The 22000-nt window shown below is 39.4% G+C and overlaps 2 protein-coding genes across 8 annotated transcripts in view; one reads left to right on the forward strand and one right to left on the reverse strand.

Moving 5' to 3' along the window:
• The window catches only part of arvcfb (ARVCF delta catenin family member b), a 138578-nt gene extending 125935 nt beyond the window's left edge, over positions 1-12643 (reverse strand). For 4 of the 7 annotated variants that reach the window (XM_085910051.1, XM_085910050.1, XM_085910048.1 and 1 more), the window contains exon 1: positions 12391-12643. The gene's annotated coding sequence lies outside the window, so the exon portion shown is untranslated. Of the gene's footprint in view, positions 1-420; positions 470-12390 lie in introns of all 7 variants that reach the window. The other 3 variants (XM_085910047.1, XM_085910046.1, XM_085910044.1) reach the window with 1 other exon arrangement.
• A 1056-nt stretch (positions 12644-13699) lies between these two features.
• Positions 13700-21641, forward strand: tango2 (transport and golgi organization 2 homolog (Drosophila)). The gene is made up of 9 exons (XM_085910890.1): positions 13700-13871; positions 14388-14507; positions 16861-16949; positions 19122-19241; positions 19343-19460; positions 20163-20230; positions 20376-20526; positions 21027-21131; positions 21299-21641. Exons 2-9 carry the CDS (start codon positions 14404-14406, stop codon positions 21417-21419), a joined length of 876 nt encoding a protein of 291 aa, XP_085767016.1. The 5' UTR covers positions 13700-13871; positions 14388-14403; the 3' UTR covers positions 21420-21641.
• The last annotated feature ends 359 nt before the right edge of the window (positions 21642-22000 follow it).

A 22000-nucleotide genomic window follows, 5' to 3' on the forward strand; every position in this document is an offset into this window, starting at 1 on the left:
TACTCATAATTTTTAAATGTTATTGAAACCTTTTTTGTGTGCATGTGTACGCACTGTATGGTGTCATTATTTCGTGCATTTAAACAGTCTTGAATGACCTGACCTGCGGTGATGCGCTTTCCTGCACCTAGTGTGTAGAAGTCTGCCCCTGAAGCAGCTGCTCTAGGACTCTACAGTGTAATGCAGGGGGTGAGACGTGTTGTCCATGATGGATGTCAGCCAGGCTAACATCCATCTGTCTGCCACCTCCGGCTCAATGGAGTTCATTTGGCAGCCAGGACAAAGCTCGATTTCTTAACCACTCGTTTAAGTTTCTCTTGTTTCTCGATACCCGATGCCTCCTATCCAGCACACGATGACATGAAACAATGCTGAACCACCACCAGTGTGATAGCATGTCCTGAGCAAGGCCATACTTACATCAAAGGACCTCATCCTTCTCAGCAAGTGGTGGCAACTCTGGTCCTTCCTGTTGAAGAAGACAACAAAACACTGTGGCTGCAGTAAAAATCTCGAGACACTGGGATTTCATCTTTTGTATTTAGGAGGATGCATGAGAAGGAGGGTAACTAATTATATACTTGAAATTGTACAGGTCGGTGGCATTTACCCAGGCATGACATTACAAGGTCATGGATAGGGCTATTGTTTCGTTGCCTGTGTGATGAGCAATCCCAACCATTCATTGCAAACAACTAATGGAAGGTGGCAGGCGTTCCTCTGAGCTTGGCCATCACATCTAATCCATCATGGATATATGACTAATTCCACTGATTTATCCATGCTCTGCACTGGTATACAAAGTGGAAGAATTGCAGCGGGGTCACAGGAGAAGGCAAAGAGTGGCATTATACAGTGAGTGATGAGAATCCAATGTCAAGACTTCATCTACCTTATGTACTACATCTGGAGTACATCACTTCCCAACGCATGTTCACCCAAGCACTTTGACTATGAAAACAGCTCAGGCTTTTATTTTACCTGAATGAGTCATGATAATGCCAATCGTAGGCCTGTATATAGACCAACCTGTGTAGGAACCCCCTAGGATCGGGCAGGACTGAAATGAATTGGAACCCATCAAAGACAACAGGAGCAAGAGGCAGAGAGGGATTCCTTGAGGAGGCTGCAAAAACGGTTTTAATCTCTCTATACCTCTCTGTACTGAGCCTTGGCAGCTGCTGCAGACAAAGTGGTTTAAGATACCATGGGCTGAGGCCCATAAGAGGAGATTATGATGGAACTGAAAGGGGGGCGAAGATGAGGGGGAGGACGGCACACATGATTTTCCAACACAAATATAGAAGTGTGTTGCCTTCTTCAGTCATGCTTGTGTTCTTTCAATAATGCAGAAACAAACACATTCACAACTTTTCTTGTTTTCTTTTACCATAACCGGAATATGCTGTATATTTTTTGCTATGCACTGCTTGAGATATTCATATCCTGCCTCAAACCACTCGCAGATTGTCAACCCAGCAGTAGCTACATGCAAAAAGCAGAAATTTGGAATTGGTGTCAGACATTTGGATATCTGTGTTGGCTACAGCCAGTCAGCCAATTGATTTTGCTGTGCTGTAATATACTTTATAAATCCCCCATGGTGCATCCAGGATGGCTTATTTGTGAGCGGTGTAGTATATAGCATGAGTGACAGGAAACAACGGATTCACCGACTCAGTTATATTGAGGCAAGATATTATTTAAGGCCATTTCAAGTGCTGACTAGATTCTTGCCCTAAATATTTCAAAGGATAATTTTAAGGATTCACTAATGTAAATGCAAAGCAAGGTTAAATGTTTATATAGTTGACGATCATTTTAATTACCGTACTTTCCACACTATAAGGTGCTTTGGGTTAATAGCGCAGACTCAATTGCGGGGGCTTTTCTGTACTTAATCCACACATAGGGCGCATCGCATCATAGGGCGCATGCATGCCGTGACTTTTGGTTCAGAAAAAGGTGTCACGGCAGCAAGACAGTGAGTTTGGTTGTAAGTTATTTTATTTAACCATGTACTCTACTGTACACACATACTGTACAGTCCTCTCTGATTGGTTTATTGGCCTGATCTACATATTTTACGTACAAAGTAATGTTCTCTGATTGGTTCACCGGCTCCACATATTACGTCTACATTTTACGGCCCTGCATGTGGTGGCAGTCACACAACATTTACAGATTTTGGAATTCTTCTTAAAAGGCGCACCTTCAGGTTTTGTGAAAATTACTGTGAATGATAACAACATATATATATATACAGAGCTACACTGCTGTGCAATATTGTTTCAACCATGTTCCTCACATACACACGCATGCGCACGCACACACACAAACACACACACACACACACGTTTTATCATGTTTATTTCTCTTGAACATTAAATGGGAAAGTCAAGGTATAAGTAACCTTATACCAGTAAATGTATTTTGAATCCAGCCATATTCACGGGTGTTTCACTTTAGTTAAGCAGAGCAGGTAAAGCTCTGATGGATTTTCTCTAGCTCAATTCTCAAAAGAGGATGAGCGTATCTATTAGGATATCATATTAAAATACCCAGGGGTCTCCACACAGTTCAGTAATGCGTTACCATGTGCAGAAGCAGCTCTGGCAAGGTCAGGTCTACATTGCTGACACTCTTTTGATAAATACTAGGCTTTCGTATCTCAAAGAATCTTCAGACTTTCATGATTAAACTTTCTATATAACACTTGGTCCTATACAAGTCAAAACGAATCAATTAATATACGATTAATTGCTCATCACGTCTACAATCTACAATTATTTTCATCATCAAGTAATCATTTAGAGTCATCTTCGACTTAGAATTGCCTGAAAAGTGACTGAATCAGTTTAAAAAATGTTGATCAAGACAACATCTATCCTTCTCATGACACTGCTTGATTTGTTTCACTGCTGTTGTTGTTTTTATCACTAATACCAAACAGCAATCGGCACAAATGTTTTAGTAGTACACAATACAATTTTTTCATTTTCAATTATTCAATGGAATCACCCATAATGAACTGATTCTGAAAATATTCGATAATGACAGCCTCAGTTGAGGATAAATTCAAATGTGATAATTAAACTGTTCAATAAAACTGCATGCATTAGATGGAGATAGGAAAGTAAAGACTTTGAGGACACGCCACACCCCTTCCTTCTCAAGTATTTGGATGAAGCCAATTTCTTGATTTTCACTGTGAACAGAAAACATTTGGGTTTCACATCAAAATATAAGAAGGACACAAGAGAAACATTTCATGCTTCTACAGGTTTTTACACAAGGTTTTGATACACCATTTCAAAGTCCCCTTATGTTTAAACCCACCTATTTTTTTTGCCTGAGCAAAACATGGAACAAAACGAATGTTCCTTGATGACTTTAGTGGACTTCATATCAGATGTGTGGGTTTTTTTTTTTTACCTGTGGTAAGTGACTGCATTTATATTAGCTAGAGTGGTGTGAACAGACAGCTATCAACGGTTGGAAAAATAAGCAATCTGATACAAGATGGAAAATCAATCAAAGGAATTGCACAATGCACAGTTGCGTGCAACGATTTAAAAAAAAAAAAAAAAAAAGAATGAAAACCACTGGTGTACCGAGTGACATATATTGAATAGGTAGAGCGAGGGGAAACAGCACCAGAAGCATATTAAGAATTGTAAAAGAAAATATCACAATCAACTGATCAGAAAACCTTGATGAAAAAAGTACAAATTGACTACTGGAATCATCAACAGAAATCAAGCACAACATCTTGCTTAATATAAGACATTACTGGACTGTATATTGTTATTCTCCACACATACTGTAGGTCACTTGTCTGCAGGTCATTGTGAGATTGGCGCGACAGCTTGCATATAGCATAGTTGTGTCCCAGCTGGGTAAAGCTCCTGGCTTTCAACCACAACGCAAGACCAATGCAGTGGGAGCCATAGCAGCACATCAAAAAGCCTCCCACACATAAAGACCGGCATTGATGAAAACGCTGGCATCTTCTCTGCCACATTCATTTTCTGACAGTGTCCCTTTATATCTACTGCCAGCTCTTAAGGAGGGGAGGAAAACATTTTCCTGTCTTTATTTGACAGCCTCTTTGAGAGGTCTTCTTGCATGACCTCCACATGTAAATTATCTTGGCCACAACAAGTACTGCATACAGAGAAAATACATGTTTTGTCATATATATATATATGCATGAGTTACAATACTATTTGACTCCAGAATCTTCTTCAATACGATTCGGACATGACATGCTATTTGAGCAATCAACTTTAGTTTTGGCAAGTGATTTCCAAATAATCCACAGCGCATATGTGTGGTGGGAGGAACCGCAGTACCAATCATGCTAAGATATTTGAGTGCAAATGAGAGGACAGTCCAGGAAGATAATGTCGTCACAAGCGCAGTATAGAGCAATTAAGTGAGTGGTCCCACACCAAGCAACAAATCCCATAGGCGTGTGTCTCAGGAGAGCTAGCTAGTGGAGTTACAGTGCAGGCACAATGAAACACAACAGACCTGAGGGTCCACAACATCCATCCGATGCAGATTCTGTTGAGATGACTCTGCCTTGTCATTTGTCAGACAATATGTGCTTATGTAACTTCACGAGTAGATGGATGCATGGAGCAAAACCTTCTTTAAACTGCTACTTCAACAATCACATCCAAGAAGAATGGGACAAAGGGTATTCAAGGACAGGTTACTGAGCACTGACCCCACATCTGCATCTCTCTCCCTCCTTCTCTCTCTCCCCCCCCACCATACATAGGGCGGCACGGTGAGGCACTGTTGAGCACGTCCGTCTCACAGTTTATAGAGTGCGGGTTCGATTCCACCGTCGGCCCTCCCCGTGTGGAGTTTGCATGTTCTCCCTGTGCGCGCGTGGGTATCTCCAGGCACTCTGGTTTCCTCCCACATCCCACAAACATGTATGGAAGGCTGACTGAGCACTCCAAATTGCCCGTGTGAGTGCGAGTGCAGATGGTTGTTCTATTGGCTGGCAACCGGTATACACACACATATAATTTTAGTAGACTGATTACAGGGACTCAGTCAAAAAAAAATTGTAAACTGACAAGTTGCTCAGGCAGAAAGAATAGAATACCTTAAGTTTTTCTTTTCTTTTTCAAGGAACATTGAGGTTGCCATATACAGTAGGCCCACCACCCAGTATTGGTGCAATATTAAAAGCAATAGAAAACCTGCCCCAGCCATTATTTCTGCACACTGATCTGCAAAATAACTTAACAGCTCAGTTAACACATTAAACGTTTAAAAGTACGCAAAATTCCATTCTCATCCCCGCAACCCCCTTGTTTGTATATTTGTCTGAAGTGTGTGGTCTATTCCTATGTTTACGCTCTATAGCTCAGCTCCAGTGATTACAATTAAGCAGCTCTTATCCCTGGACATAATCAAGGCGCACCAGAATGTTGAGGCCTGTTTAATCCTCCTGTAGCACACAGAGCCAGGTCTGGGGGTGGAGGGAGGAACACATGGATGCAAAGTGAGGAGTGTGGACATGATGAAAGATGAGGAAAAAGACTGGCCTTATTATTCTTTGTGTCTAAAGTTGCAGCCAAGAGACACTGTGAACACAGCACACCATGTATATTTAGCATAGTGTCTGTGTATTTTGCCAATGGAGGCGTACATATCGTTCCACATAGGGACTTGGCGCACATTTGGGAGAGCAATACAGATTTGTTGAGAGATGTGTCTTAAAAAAACCAAAAAGAAAGACAAAGACAAGATCATGATGTAGACCTGTAAGCAAGACAGGTAATGTTTTCAAAACGATACCTAGGTAACTTTGGTATGAGCTCATTAAATCTGGTTTGAAAAAAGCAAACACGACAATAGTCACTAAAATAAATACCGTATTTTGCGCACTATAAAGCGCATTTAAAAGCCTTTAATTTGATCAAAAAACAAAGATGTGCCTTTTCATAAAGTCCATGTGGGTCTATAGAACACCTGTCAGAGAAGATCCAAATCCACAAAAAGCTGGAAGTTCAACAGCAATGGAAGAGAAAACAAGGAAGTGGCAGCCAACCAAAACAAAATGCTAAATATTCTAAAAAAAAAAAAAACCTAACTAACACTTTAGCTCAGTCATACACATGATTACAGGCAATCATCTCCAGGTAAACAGGGCACTGAGACACACATTGACAAAGGCACTTGGACTGAGTCCTTTCTGATGAGAATTTCCATCCACTTATTTCATGGTAAGCTTTCCCCTGTTCTTTCAATAAAAGTGTAACAAAAAGCCAAAGAAAAAGAGGCAATGGACACAAGCAAAATTAATCTTTTGATTTTGGCAAGAATTAGGCCTGGGAAAGTGATTATTGTCGATAATAGCAGATGATAGCAGAAGGTGCAGCATACATCAGTTGCTTCAAACTCCAGAAATGATTTGAGATGTATGGAGTATTTTTTTATGAGGTTGTGCTACATTGAAATTTAAAAAGGTACTTTATGTTGGTCCATCCCGGACAAAGACCTGAGTTATCTCCCTAGCAATAGGAGCAATGTGTGCCAAGACAACAGAGCTGTGCCAGCATGGTCAGCCAAGGGGGTGTGCAACTGGAGGGCCAGGGAGCTTGGAGGTGCATGTTAATCACATTAGGATCAGGAGGCTGAGCTCTGCAGGTGTCAGACCAACAAAGGGGCATTCACTTGGGGTTCCTACTTGTTTTCCATGACTGCTCAATATCACAAGCTATGTCACTTCACTGGTTCTTTTATCACAAACAAGATATTTTAGGTTGCATTACCTGACATGCTATGGCTTGTACTTCCACCTTCATCAGAGTGAACGTGGAAATACAAACCGAAACATGTCAGGTAATGCAACCTAAAATATCTTGTTTGTAATAAAAGAACCAGTGAAGTGATTGACAAGCCATTTCATTTTGGGAGCAGAAAACATCTTGCCCATGTTCAAAATAAAATAAATGCCATCGTATGTGCAACATGACCAATATTATATTTGCTGTATGAGTGGAAGCGGATCAAATGATGGATGGATGGATGGATGGATGGATGGATGGATGGATGGATGGATGGATAATCGCGATATACGGACTGGTAATCGGAATAAGTGGATCATATGTAAATCACAACATATTGGACCTGCAAGAAGCTGCTCTTATAATATATTTGACTTTTATTAAACGTGACAGCTTGTACGAACATTCCTGACATGTTCATAAAAAATGGTGCAACTTAAAGGTGGTACAGTGGCATTAACATTTTTGGTTGTAAACGTTAAGTACATTTTAAAATATGTTCGAAGAACTAAACTACGCATAGCTGCACTACGAATGTTGTGAAATGATTTAAATATACATAAAGAAATACTTGTAAACATATTGTACTCTTCTCAGGCATCAAGCATTTTTTTTTTTTCAGGAAGACAGTGAAATGAGATGAGACATTAGTTAAAGGCACTGTGCTAAAGAAAATGCAAATAAATATCCAGCAACTTTGCAGGGCCATTATTACATGCGTTTATCACATCGCGCCTGGACTACTGTAATGCATTATTCTCTGGTTTTCCCAAGTCCAGCATCAAAAGTCTACAGTTAGTACAAAATGCTGCTGCAAGGCTGTTCTCACGGACAAGAAAATTTGATCACATTACCCCAATATTAGCCAACTTACACTGGCTCCTGGTCCATTTAAGATGTGACTTCAAGGTTCTTCTATTAACCTATAAATCATTGCATGGCTTAGCGCCTTCATATCTCGTCGACTTAGTCGTTCCTTATGTTCCGTCTCGTAACCTTCGTTTGCAAAACGCTAGTCTTTTAGTGACACAGAGGGCCAAGAAAATGTCTGCAGGGGCTAGAGCATTTTCTATTCGGGCTCCAGAGCTCTGGAATGCCCTACCAATGGATATTAGAACTGCTACCTCAGTGGAAACATTTAAGACACGTTTAAAGACATATTTCTATGATATGGCCTTTAATTAACCAGTAGTGGCCGATTCGGCTGGAGTTTGTTTTTGCTCCCTCTCCCCGACCCCACTTTCCCCACCCCTCCCCGGCTGGAGAGGTGGTTAGGTGACACCCAAGCTGACAGCGGCTATCTAAATTCTCGTGGACCAAATTCAGGATGAGGTAACTGCAGCGGATTACCCTCCTCGAAGACACTGCCAGTACGATCGAGGGCTCTTCCGACAGCTCTTTGCTTTGGCCTGGACATCCACTTTTTGATTTCCATATTATGTAATTTATGTGCCCTCTTTGCATCCATTGCAGCCTGATGATCCTGAAAGGGGGATCCTTCCATCTGTGGTCCCTTCTCAAGGTTTCTCATTTTTCCCCTGCTAGGGTTTTTTTTTGTTTTTCCTTGCCCTTTTGGGAGCTCAAGATCAGGGGATGCTTTGAGAATAATTGTCAATTGTTTGTCTATGTGAAGCCCTTTGAGACTGCTTGTGATTTAGGGCTATACAAATAAACTTGACTTGACCATTGAAAAGAAGTAGACCAACATTCATTATCAGAAGTAACTGTGAGCAAAGAAGACGTGTTGCACTGCGTGCCGTACATCTTCATATGCAACTCGTGTAAATTTGCTGGAATAACTTGGAAAAAGTGCGCACAAACTCAGAATTAGGCAGATTTTTGAACAATATTTGAGAAAATAAAATATTACCATATTAGACAGACAGAAAGATCTTTGATTTTTTTAGCTCATGTCATTTTTGTTCGGTACGAATATTATATTCATTAAGCCCAAGATGACCGGTTCACGTATTAAGTACTCAAGTGTTTAAGGCAACTAATACCTGCTCTAAATGAAATAGCAAATGCATAATAGCATTTCTGCAGTAATAACGCTGCCCCTCAACAACCCCCTTGCAACCTTGCTAATGAAATGCTACACTGAACATGAAACTATAATGAGGTAGGAATAACGGTAAGATGAAAAAGATTAACAGTTGCTCATACTGTAGAGCATAACATTTGCGATGATTTCAAAAGGAGGATTCGAATAGTCTCCTCTATAGCAGACAAGGAACAACAACAAGGTCAAAACCTCTCTAATGGATCACAAATCATTAAGTACCTGAAGGGAATCCTCTACTATGAGGTGTGTTTTATTGTGAGCTACCCATTCAATTTTCATTTTGGTTACTTTGTGCTACTTGGGGACGCATCAGTCATTTTAAAATAACTGCATTACAATCACTTTTTTTTTTTTCAGCAATTTGTTATCAAAATACTTATGGTGTAGCAATGCAAGTCTTGGTGTGGCTTGAAAATGGCTGTTCTTCCTACAGCCAAGCTTCCAAATCATAGGCAGTAAAATTAGCAGTTGTACTGTAAAAAAAAGAAATAATGAAGACTTTTCCGCAAAACGTCCCAAATTGTAATTAATTAAAGCAGGGGCCATCAATGTGATGCTCACCAGCACCAGGTAGCCCCCAAGGTCCTCATGAGTATACCGTGGGCCTGTTCTAAAAATGGCTCACCCGTGATGGGACATTGGAATTTTCTAGGAATCTTGTACAGGTGATCATTTGAAAATTTAAATTTGAAAATATAAATACTGGCACAATGTTATAAATAAAAGTGTTGCAGATTATCTCCTAATTATTGTGAGAACTCTTTAACATTATCAATGTGAAATTATTGATACAATAAATGACATTTTTAATCATCACATATAATAACAAGATTAAAGGTAGCATAGCATATTATCTTTTCAATTAATTCACTTAAGTTAATACAACATGGGATGTGACCACTAAACTACGTATCAACGTGGTCTTAAAAATGCAACCTCGAACAAACGTAATTTTGCCAGAGCATCTTGTTCAGACAGGTGTGTCAATGATAAGTGACAGTCAGGGTGTAATTAGGAAACTATTAGTTCCGCCTCTACCCGCACTACATAATGAGACAGGAACAAAGAGTAAATTGACACAAGAGAAAGCAACAGCCTGTGAGAGTTGAATATTTTATGTCAATCAATAAAAAGGTTGCATCATGTCTGTCTCGAACATCCCATAAGCATATCTATAGCCCTCTGTCAAAAATGGGCCTGTGTAATAAACAAACAAATAAATAAATTCACATAATTCAAAATTCTCACGCAAACCTTGTATCACATGGTGCTTTTCCACAATAAAAAGCAGTCGACAAATGTATGCCACGCACACACAAAACGACCCCGTAAGAAGAAGAAAAGTGATGAGGATGATTCTCAAGATCGAAGACTAGCGGGGGCCTTGGAAAATAGTATTTTCAATTTGTGGCATTGATGAGGTTGGGCCCAGAGGGATAGTATGTTATTCCCTGACTGCGTCTCTGCACACACAAACAACAGCATGACTGTGTGTATGATGATAAAACTGTGAGCGGACACCATTGATGTGATGAGGAAACACAAGAGGCTGATATGAAGCTAAGCTAGTTTAAGAACAAAGACTTTAGCAAAATAAGAGTAAGGATCATTGAAATGATAGCGCTATCCAAACATTCTAAAACTCACCAAAAGAAATTAAGAACAATATGAAATATAATAATGTCAATAAAAACCAAAAATAAAATCACATAAAAGAAGAAGAAGAAGAGTTTTATTTGGGAGATAACATTGTCATGTATAGTAATGTCTGCAGTTGAGTAAATAACCATCACAGACACACTATTTTGATGAAAATATGATTCTTTCCAATAATGGTGAAAAACAGCCAGGATTTCATTGTCAAGCAGCCAAGGGGAAAAAACTCAAATTATTCATGCAAAAAAGGGGTTTCTTCCACTGGGATACATGGTGTAAAATTATCATTTCGATCTGTTTTGCATAATGTGATGACACCAAGAAAAAAAAAGCCATATTCCCTGAAATTTTCTTCCATGCCTTGCAACAGCTGTTTGAGTTTATTGAAGAAAAACTGAGGCAAAAACTAAAAAAGGAATTCATTCAGTCTTCTGATGAAGGAACGTGATATCAGTGTTCTGGTCCAAAAGGGGAGGTATGAAAAGTTCACAGTGGTGTGAGAAGCAGTCCGTCATGTGACGTGAAGACAAATAATAGTACTAACACATCTTAAATCAGTATCATTCGTGCTGCTTATGAATGCAAAATGGCAGCCAAATACAAGCAATACACGAGGATGCTTAAAATGTCCTAAAGTCGCTTAAATAAGGGAGTCATACCCTGATGGTGCCATGACTTACTTGTCACATCATAAGCTAAATGGATCTGACATTAACCAGCTGTTATTGTGTGTTTTCAAATGTGAATGAGTAACTATGCCACAGAGCTGACAGTTTCAAATACCACATCTTCTTCAGGGACCATGTTTCTCAGTAAATTAGCACAATAAAGAACTCAAGGTTGAACCTAGCCTCAAGTCATATCAGTACCACAACAAAAATGACATTTTAACCTTTAAGATGGGCCAATAGTGACGCAGGGTGAAGATGATGAAAGCCCGAAGACAGAGCCATCTTGATGAAAAGAAATTTTCACAAAATCAACACATTCTGTTGCATTTTTGCCACGACTTTTCTCCAGTTTTTGACGTTCAGGAATTTTTAACAAAGCAAAAAGATGACGCTATAATGACTTAATGAAAGATTCTACAAGAAAAAAAAAAAAAAGCAAACCCTTTAAATATTATATTAATAGTCACATGTATTTGGCATATTACCTAACATGGGTGGTAAAATGAGATTTGGTGATTGTTATTATAATCATCAACAAACCTGACAACTGAACATTTGTTTTGACAATCCAATGCAGGCCACGGCATGTGGGTTTTCACTGAGTCTCGAGAAGAAGTTGTAAATGAAGTGCTCAAGCACAATGAAGTTAATTGGATGCATTCACCCCTCACTTCAAAGCTGGGTATTAGGCAAACATGAACAGAGTATGCAGATAACGGTATTAAGAGCATTTTCAAGACTGCTCTTGGATACGTTTGCGCACATTAGTCTGAATATGACAACACGTCCTGCCACCGACAGAGCCCCAATTTGCCGATAATGACATGCAACCTCTTCTACAACTCATTAAAACTGGAGGAGCAAAAACTGTCATCGTAAAGGATGAGTTAATTGGTGACTCGTTCTAAAAAAAAAAAATTGGATCAATAGGGGAAATTGGTCCACAAATTAATCTGTAGAATAGCGAGTACAATTACAAAGGCTACAAAACTATTTTTTTTGTCTCATAGGGGTATCGTGAGACAAAAGCGTAGTACATGTCGTCAAGATGCGTCATTGCCTAATATCACTCCATTGCATTCATGACGCCCCCCTGGTTATAGTGAGTTGTAAAGCACAGATTACAACTTGGTGGTGCAAGCATGGATTTGCGCGGCAGTACAATGTGCTGCATTGCTTTTACCTCAGTTTGTCCAGTCCATCTTCATTTAAGAACGCGACGAGAGCCTGCGAGATGATAGACAGTAGTTCCGGTGGTTTGAATGAGTAGCTTTTTGTATGCAGTTGAGCTGCTGCGGACCTTCGCTGTCAACCTGACTAATCTCAGATATTGGTGCGTTCACTTGCCTTCGGTGTAATGCAGTACTTGCGCAAAAACACACGAAAATGTATAACTACTAATTGGAAAGTTGCACCTTGGTTGCGTTGGTGAATAATTGCCAATTAATGACAGTGTCGTCGCGCTGTATAAAAGGCAACCTCTATCCCCTTTCATTCAAAACTGGATGCTGTCAGACACAGACTAGTGTCTCCGCCCATCGCCAACCGCACAGAATTGCATGAATATTTGATGTAGATTGTAAATATTGACGTCCTATGTTAACAAAATAATCAAGTAATTGCTCTAAATGTTCATTTTTATGATTTATTTCTATTATTATTGTTAAAAATATATTCAGGAACAAAAGGAATCTAAAATCTAGAGATCCCCTTTCCTTTCTTCATCTTGATTTTTATTGATGAGTCTTTCATTTGAAGTCTTTTTTTTTTTTTTCAATCCCTGGCCAGTGTCTCAATGCCCATGCAATGCAGGTCTCAATCCGAGATTGGGGGGTGAAAAAAGATGTACGACCCCAATGAGAATAAACGAATCTGGGATGGCTGGATGGGTAGATATTGTATGAGAAACGTAAACGTAAATTGTAGTATTTTATATATATATATATATATATATATATATATATATATATATATATATATATATATATATATATATATATATATATATATATATATATAAGCCAGACAGGTTGTACAGTTAATACATATTTTATTTACATATACATATTTGGGGGGGGGTGATATTTAGGGCGACAGGTGCTCCGGTTTCTTCCCACGTTCCAAAAACATGCATAGTATATACTATTAATATATATTAATCGAACCCTGGCCTCGAAATTGTCCAAAGGCGTGATTACAAGTGTGATGAGGTCCCTCATCAATACAGTATTGTATTACAGGCATGTGACACTGCCTGAAAGCATTATGCACAACCTTCAATGTAATTTACACCGTTCTAACTTTTATTGGATAAAATATTTATTTTCACGATAGGAAGTAGGCAATATGGATTCTTTTATTTTGACAGTTACAGAAAAACGGAAATGTAAAATATTAACGTGACTCGAGACTGAAATTGGCCAATCACCGTCACCAGAGGACCTTAGAAAAAAGATGCGCTCGTTTTATTCACCTGCATGACAAGAGTGGGCGACTTCAATAGCAAACTGAATCCGCCCCTGTCGACGCAAGACAGAGGGACGGAGCGATATTAAAACCGAGATAACCACTGGGAAACCTATCCTAACCAGAGCCATTCGGCAGTAGAGAGGCTACTTTAGGAGTAAACTTTGCCCAGAGGTTTACTCCAGAATATTACTATCGGTGAGTCACGAGCCACGATACTGCTTTTGCAGAAATGACAAATGAGTTTCCTTGATTTATTATCCAAAGTAATATGCATGAATTAACCCTAGTGTTGCTGACATTAGCTGGTACCGTTGATCGTACAACATAAAAACAAAGCTAGTATGCTGGTTTATCTTCATAGCGAAAGTAAAATGAAAGCTAGCAATTGCAATTCCATATACACGCATCAATAACGCGTTGAACTAAATCCGTTAAACGGAACATTAAAACAATAACAGTTCCACAGAATGATGTGCAGTTTCGGAAAAGGGTAATCACAAACATATTGAAGTTCATCAGTTGAAATATGAACATGGTATTTACAGTGCTCTGCATTTCCAATTAGGTCCACATAATGTAATTTAAAAAAAAAAACATAATGCAAGCAATTATATTGAAAACTTAATTGCCACTTACTAAAAACATACGTCTGCCCACTCTAAACAAATGCTTGTTTGATTTTTGTTGTTGCTGTTGTCTTCTTCCTGGCAGACATGACCAATTTTTGATGGTGGAAGTGGACAGGTGTGTCTGTCATCAATCTCCCACAGCATCCATGTGTATCATTTTTATTAAATTTGACCCCCGGCCTGCATCCAAAAATGCCTACAGGTAATTTTCAGATGTATTTTATATACCAGTAGGAATGTCAAGGGAAATCCAATTTCACACTCTTCTGTATCTTTGATGTACATCACCTAGTTAACCAGACATGCATACAAGGATGTATAGAGATATGGTGGCACCATGAAGCAATATAAGGAATGACTTTCAGGAACTGCCCCAAATTTGGGAAAAATACACCTTCAATACTCAGATTATTTCAAAACTAGTTTTTACAATTAACTCATAAAATGGAAATGCTGTATTAGATTTTGATTTAAAGCAATGCCCAATTAATACTACACAAATTATAATACTAAATAAGCTGAGGCCGGGGCACTTGATTTCAAGAGTATTCATGTGATTTCACTTGACTTTGAATTTGTGAAGTGTATTTCAGGATGTGTATTATTACTAAGGCAAGAAAGTTCCCTTAGTCTCTTCTTCACTATAAATCTCTACGTTACACTAACGCTACCAGTTTACAATAAATGTTTATCATCGTAAAAACCTGAATAAAATATATTGTGCTCAGCGGAGATGCAGCAGCAATATAGTTGTAGCCCTCATACATAGTACTGCTCTTAAAATCAATTTACAGGTTGGAAATAGCCAACCAGCAATGGTGTTGGTTGACCTAGCGTCATAAAGTGTACATTTTCCAGAAAAGAGCAGCTTTAAAATGAATTTTCAATCATGTCCAATGTTGTCGTCCGGCTCTCGTTCTCTGCGATCTGGTCATGTGACTTTCACAAGCTGCGCTATTATTTGTTGTTTTTGGTGCCATTGTCAGTTGACAGCATGTGGGAAATTGGCTGCCCCGTGAGATGGATAAAAACAGATGGATTTTGCTGATTAATTCATATTCCACATGTGCAATACTGTATTATTTAGACTCGTGGGGCTGCATAGAACATATTATTATGCCACAAATAGTTTCTTTAATTCTCTGTAAGTGTTTACATTTTGAAAAAAATCACTTCTACAACATTCCAAACAAATCATGTCCCATCGCAGGTGAGCTATTTTTAGAATAGGTCCCACAGGTAGTCCTTGCTGACCCCTGATGGACTTATATTAGACTTCTATCGGCACGTTAGACCGGTGGGCGACATAATTTGAATGCTAAATGAATTTTCCGATCAAAGTGTTATGCTTTTCTACTCTTGTCTAATTAGTTATTGACAAATTGAGCGACTGTCTCCTTAGACAGAGGCGCTATCTTATTGTAATGAAGTTATTTGTTTAGGCACCATTCTTGTTCCATGAGATGAATAATGCACTGTCGACACTGTTGTTGGTGCTATCGCAAGTGTGACCTTTTAGTGAGCAATGCAAACGTGTGCACTACTGCACAATGAGCCATCTGTACGAGTTAGGGTGTGATGTGGAGCGGGGCTTTATTTAAATCCCCCAAACGCTGAGAGCCAACGTCCTACCTGGAAAAAGTCCATCGCCGTCCTTGTCTTTGGGTTTCTGACCCTGCCTAAGGAGATCAGATCAGAGGTGTTTGTGAAGTGACTCAGACATCAACCCGAGGAAAGGTGAAACAGTGTGTCCTCATTCAGTTACAGCAGTGCTATATATAGACTAGAAGTTACAACAGTATTGATGTGCAATGCTGCATACTAAAAAGTTACAAAATGAAAGATCACAAATCAAAAAAAGCATTGATCATGGCAGGACCGATTACGAGTCAGTCGCAAGGCAGACGCGTTCTCTGATGTGATGATATTTGATTTGTGCTCCGTTTGTCGAAAATGTCCTGCTGGCAATTTCAGTGTTCATCTCTGCTCAAATGTGACGTTGCCCACCGGGTCTGATAACACTAAATTCTGTGTGTGGCATCATTAGAATTTGTTTTCAGGTGCAGCACAGGCTCAGATAGCACCGTACCAACAAGCTATCACGATTAGCCTTTGCTGCACAGAGGTTGACCTCTATGAGTTCAGTCGGAGCTGATATTTATCTTCTCCGAAAAATGGATGCTCCCATTGCTCAAGATTAATGAAGCGTCTCCTGTGCAGTGACTGTAATTTCCAGAGAATAACAGGCATTTTGTTTTAAGTCCTCCAAAAGCAAAGGGAGGTATTAAAAATTGATAAAAAAGAAAATGAAATTAGTCACGCTGTAATGATGTTTACCTATGGTGTTGTGACAAAACAAGCAGGCATAAAACAGTTTGTTACACTATCATATCTCCTGTTACCACCGCATCCGCTTGATGTAGCACCATCCTAAATTGTTTGGATAGCTTGCAAGTGTTTGCACATGTAACAAACTTTTTTCATCAGGGTACACCTGTAAGTTCATTCCACAAATGTAGATACTTAAATACATGACTTCTCTCTTCTCTCCCAAGGCTAATTTTGGCTGCAAACAGAGATGAGCTCTACAACAGACCATCAAAGGCTGCAGACTTTTGGGGGACCAATAATGACATTCTCAGCGGTAAGTCATTCTAAATTTGAACCAATGAAGTCACAAGTGCAGCTCACCACTTCAATCAGTTGCGTACCACCGAAGGGGTCAATATGGATTTAAAGAATCATTGCAGCCATAGAGAGAGGTCACAATTTATTTGGATCATCATGGATTTTTACCTTGAATGGTCACTGGATTCCAAACATTCGTGTCGACACCTGTAAGAAGCAGAAATGATGTTTTATTTATTTATTTATTTTTTTGCTCTGATTGTTTGTTAGTTTTTCCCTCAAAATCAACCAGCACAGCAGCAGTCATAGCCACCATTTTCTCTCGTGGACCATGGCAGGGTCCTGAAAACAGTTGACAGTTTGAAATGGGACATGGTGACGTTAAAAACCAACGCTGTGCCGAGTCTTTTTCACGAGACAGAGGTTGGAGGGAGCTGATTTGCCGAGGGAGGAGCTGTACTTGCTCTCGAAATCTTCACCATCTCCTGTTGCTACGCCTTCTGATCCACTGTTCTCCAAAGTTTATTTTGTGCCTACAAAGATTCACTTCCACATCAAAAGGAGAATCTGGCTCGGTAGGCGCGTTTAATAGTGTTGCGCTCAGAACAATATGGCTTCATTCTTGCAGGATTAACACTAGATGCATTCCATTCGCCAAAGCTGTGAATCAATGCACAGCTTAGTTTAGTCCAACGTTTACACACGTGACGGTTGTCTGGTAACGTGTTGAATAAACAAGGCCGCCAGCTATATTAATTTTATAATCATTTACAAGTTATTAAATGCACATCTAAAATAATGAGGTTATCCAATTAATTAAGGGCAAACTACTACTTTCTACTGACGCAAATGAATAAGTATCCCTTCAACAGAGCCACAAATTTGACGATAGTGGAAGTGGAGAGCAAGGTCCAGTGTCCTTTCCTGAGTTAGTTTTGAAAAGTGCATTTCTCTGTGACCCTGATAAGCAGGTGGTTTAGTCTTGATTAGTCTCGGCTAAGGTCTGCTGATAAAGGTAAATAGGTAGACAGTTCTTGTGCTTTTTGGAGATGAATGACATGCCAAATACAAAGTAAGTCAAACAGAATGTTTGGGAATATGCAAAGTAATATACATTTTGACCTCTCCTTGACTGCACCTTTATTCGAGACTTAATAGCTTTAAATCATGAAGCAATAGTCTCTCTAGCACTTCAGAATCTAGTAATTCTCCACTGTCACAGGATGTCCCCTTCTGCAGTAAACTATATTTAATTGACTAATGTTCAATACACATTATGGCCGATAGCAGGAGAAATCAATCTTCCTTTTCTTTCCTCTGGAGGAGGACGTGCAGAGATGGCATCCTTGTCCCCTTTGTAATAGACGGGTCAGGACTTCAGCCTTGGGTCCTTTAATTGATGTCTGCTTTTATGCGGCGTGACAGGAATAAATGGCACTGCCTTATCGTGGGACTGGGGGGAGGTCCTGAAGGAGGCGTAGCATGACGAGAGCAGAAGTAAGCTACGGCTCCCGGGGGGCACTTGCAAAATGCTTTCTGTCCACATTTTGAGCAGTAAGATCATTTGGCTCCACTGGTCACTGTCAGTTTAAGTGGCCTGTGGTTATTGATCACCAGCCAATGCAGTAGACTTAAACGACCTTTCCTTTCCCCTTACATGAGCAGTCAGGAAACATGCTGAAGAAAAAGCACACTTATTGATTGATATGGTTTCTTCAAGATTGCAAGAAGATTCATTATGTGTATCACGTGTCAAGAAGATTGTCCATTTTAGTTCTATATTCGGGGATGCATACAAGTGGTGTGCAGGTGCGCATTCATTGTGAATATACAAACGATGGAACAAACTCTGGAAGCCTTTAAGTTCATCCTGTGAGACGAGTGCAACCACCTCCAATGCTGCTTTAAGAGCCCCCCCCCTATATTCCAATGTTGCTGTGTGCATTTACTTTGAATGATTTGGAATTTTGTTCAGCTCAGAATTCATGACTATATATATCTGTTTCATTTTATGTGTTGTTATGCGAACCAGCTGTGTGTTAGTAACTGTCACATGAATCAAGAAAATGGTAAATAAATAAATGTGGAACTTAAGAGCAAGTTATCTGACTTATGACTACAAAACTTTGGTATTTTTATGGAAGAGATGTTGCTTTTAAGACTCTCGCACTCATGTCCCACAACTCAGGTCTCGATCTGGAATATGGTAAAGAAGGAGGATCATGGCTGGGGATCACCAAGAACGGGAAGCTAGCTGCAATCACAAACTACATGGAAGGACGGCCCAACCCAGATGCGCAAGGAAGAGGTAATGTTCAGTTTGGTTGTTTGTTTTCCACCCATCATTCCTCTGTTTATTCAGTTCATCGTAGTCAAATAGAGTTACAATCTATCATTATCCTTCCACAGGTTTCCTTGTTTCCAACTACCTTGTAGACAAGGACTTGGACTGCTACTCCTACCTAAAGAAGGTCTCAACAGAAAGTCACCTGTATAATGGCTTCAACCTTCTCACAGCAGAGTTCAAGTAAGTAAAATATTTGCTGATGTTTGGATGAACTGTACTTTCACAAAACCACACCTTTAAAATCCTTTTTGTGTTTTTAGGGTTAGGTTAGTTTTTTATTTTTTGTTTTTTTAATGCATACTATACTCATCCAGACTGACGGAGTTGTGCACGTGCAGATTTGTATTTTTTTGTCAGTTATTGTTTATTTTTTCAGGGGTTCCCCTAATTCTCCATTTCTCATGGAAATTGCATACTAGAGTTTTATCAGCGTTTGGAGGGGTTTGTTTATTTTTCGTTTTTTCTTGAATGCATTTCAATGGGCATCAATTACACACAGATTTTGCTTATTCACGGCCTGACCAGGTTCTTATCCCTTGCAGATGGTGGTGGTCCACTGTAGTCTATAAATTGTGCAAAGCACCTAATTGTAATTAAATCTAGTCTTAGACTATTTGTACTGGGCAGTGATCCTAATTCTAGCATCTTCACATGTCAATTTCCCTTGAATTTCAGTCTCAAACACATTTAAAGCACCCAACTGATTCTGCCTTTCATGAAAACAATTCATTTCCAAGTCAGGTGACTCCTTTAACAGAATCTTTCTCTTTTTGTTGTAGTTGGAAAACCTCATTCACAGCACACATTCAGGAGTACTGTGCATTAGCAACTATCATGAAGTATATGATTTCTGTTTTTTTCATTTCATGATATCCCATGAAGAACCTTGCAAGATTATGTGTGTTACTATGGAAACAGAGGCAGCACTGAACCCATCCATCTGAAATCAGGTCTGTTTTGTGTGTGTGTTGTTGTTGTTGAAAGGGTTTTGACTTTTACCCTCTTCTCTGCCTGTATTTGTGTTGAGTTGATCGATCACAGTGACGTATCCTAACCACCACCACCCCATCCCGTTTTTCATGTGCCATTACACAGGAATCTACAGCTTGAGTAATTCACTTCTGGACACCCCGTGGAAGAAAGTGCTGCAAGGCAAGCGGCAGTTCACCCGCATTGTCAACGACCAGTCACTGTCCTGCGATAGACTTGTGCAAGAGCTCCTGGGTGTACTTAATAATGAGGATCTGTACGTGCTAACTAGACATTCACAAATCCACACACACCACATTTAAACCCTTTAGGAGTCATTCAAAATGTTTGCCATTCTAAACATGTGTGCAAATGGGATCATACAAAGACACGGGTGCTGTATTTGCCTGATGAGGTTACAGCTTGGAAACGTTTGCATTGCTTTTTTTATTCTCTACACGTGCAACTTTTTCATTGTGTCCATTTTGTGTACATCTTAAGTGGCTAGAAAGTTGCACAAAAGCTTACATATCCAGATTTTAAAAACATCATATTGAACATTTGAAAACTGTTGAAACCCTAACTTCTGTTTTCCCTTACTGTAATTCTTATTGCCACTTGTCTCAATACTTGAATCCACACTGCAGCCGAGGCTCGACTCATGAGATATGTTTCATGCATGAGCTTTGATATGAAAATGTTTTACTTACATTGAACCTATTCTTAAAAATGGCACCCCCTAATAACCCATATCTGCATTGTGCGTCTGATGAACAGGAATTCGCCTGATCCAGTTCAGGAGAGCCAAGGTGATGGTTACAGCAAGTCCATGATCCAGGCTTTGTCAGCCATGTGTGTTCGCACTCCCGATTATGGCACCAGGTTGGTGACAATTACTACTAACACCAGATATCATACATCCCCCTGGCTAAGGCTCAGGTGCAGGCACAGTCCCTAACAGAAAGCATCATGCTTCAAATTAAACAAATTAACTTGTTCCTGTTCCTGTCTTAGTTGTGTTTGCATGTTCATATTGTTTGTTCTTTCAGGACCAATACAATTATCCTGATTGATGCGGAGGGGAACGTGACCTTCACAGAGCGCAGCATGCTCAATTGTGATACAAACAACTGGTGCACCAATTCTTTCCGATTCAGGTTGCACACATGAAGATGTTCTGTAGGAACCTCACGTTGTGCCTCAGATCAGAGCCTCGCTACTTCTTGCATTATCATCACCAAATAATTTTGTGTTTAAGCCCCCCTGTCGCCATCGCAAGTAGCCGTTGTTGCACTCAACACAGCAGCAGCAGCTACCACCACAGTTATTCAGATCTTATTTTTGATTAAGTTGTAAATGATATCTGAAGATTATTAAAAAGATGACCAAAGACATTTTTGTGTGATTCAAATATTTTGAAATATTTCAAATGTGTTGAAGTGTCAACAGCTGACCACAGCGTTGATCATTCATATAACCTTTGATCCAGCTGCATTTTTCTTAAACCTAATGGAATTGTCAATGACAATATCAGCAATGTACGGATCTGTTAAAAGATAACGCAAAGCATCTTTGCATGTGTGATTGTTTTTTTCTTAATTCTTAATAGCTATTGATTTGCTTTACATCACATGTATATATTTTGGGGCTGGATATATGAAATGCAGCAAATAAAACTCTTTATTGCTGTATAGCAGATAAAGATTACATTTTGTTTTGTTGTTTAGTCCTTTTATGCATCAATTTTTGCA

The sequence above is a fragment of the Syngnathus leptorhynchus genome, chromosome 4, assembly GCF_054491065.1.
Source record: "Syngnathus leptorhynchus isolate UIUO chromosome 4, UIUO_Slep, whole genome shotgun sequence".
NCBI classification, from domain to species: domain Eukaryota; kingdom Metazoa; phylum Chordata; class Actinopteri; order Syngnathiformes; family Syngnathidae; genus Syngnathus; species Syngnathus leptorhynchus.

What these genes read in the sequence shown, in the direction of transcription:
- tango2 (XM_085910890.1), top strand. Translation starts at nt 14,404, where the DNA reads ATGGTGGAAGTGGACAGGTGTGTCTGTCATCAATCTCCCACAGCATCC. An exon ending in GCATCCAAAAATGCCTACAG is followed by an intron (nt 14,508 to 16,860) that starts GTAATTTTCAGA and finishes TTCTCTCCCAAG; the next exon opens with GCTAATTTTGGCTGCAAACA. An exon ending in ACTCCCGATTATGGCACCAG is followed by an intron (nt 21,132 to 21,298) that starts GTTGGTGACAAT and finishes TTGTTCTTTCAG; the next exon opens with GACCAATACAATTATCCTGA.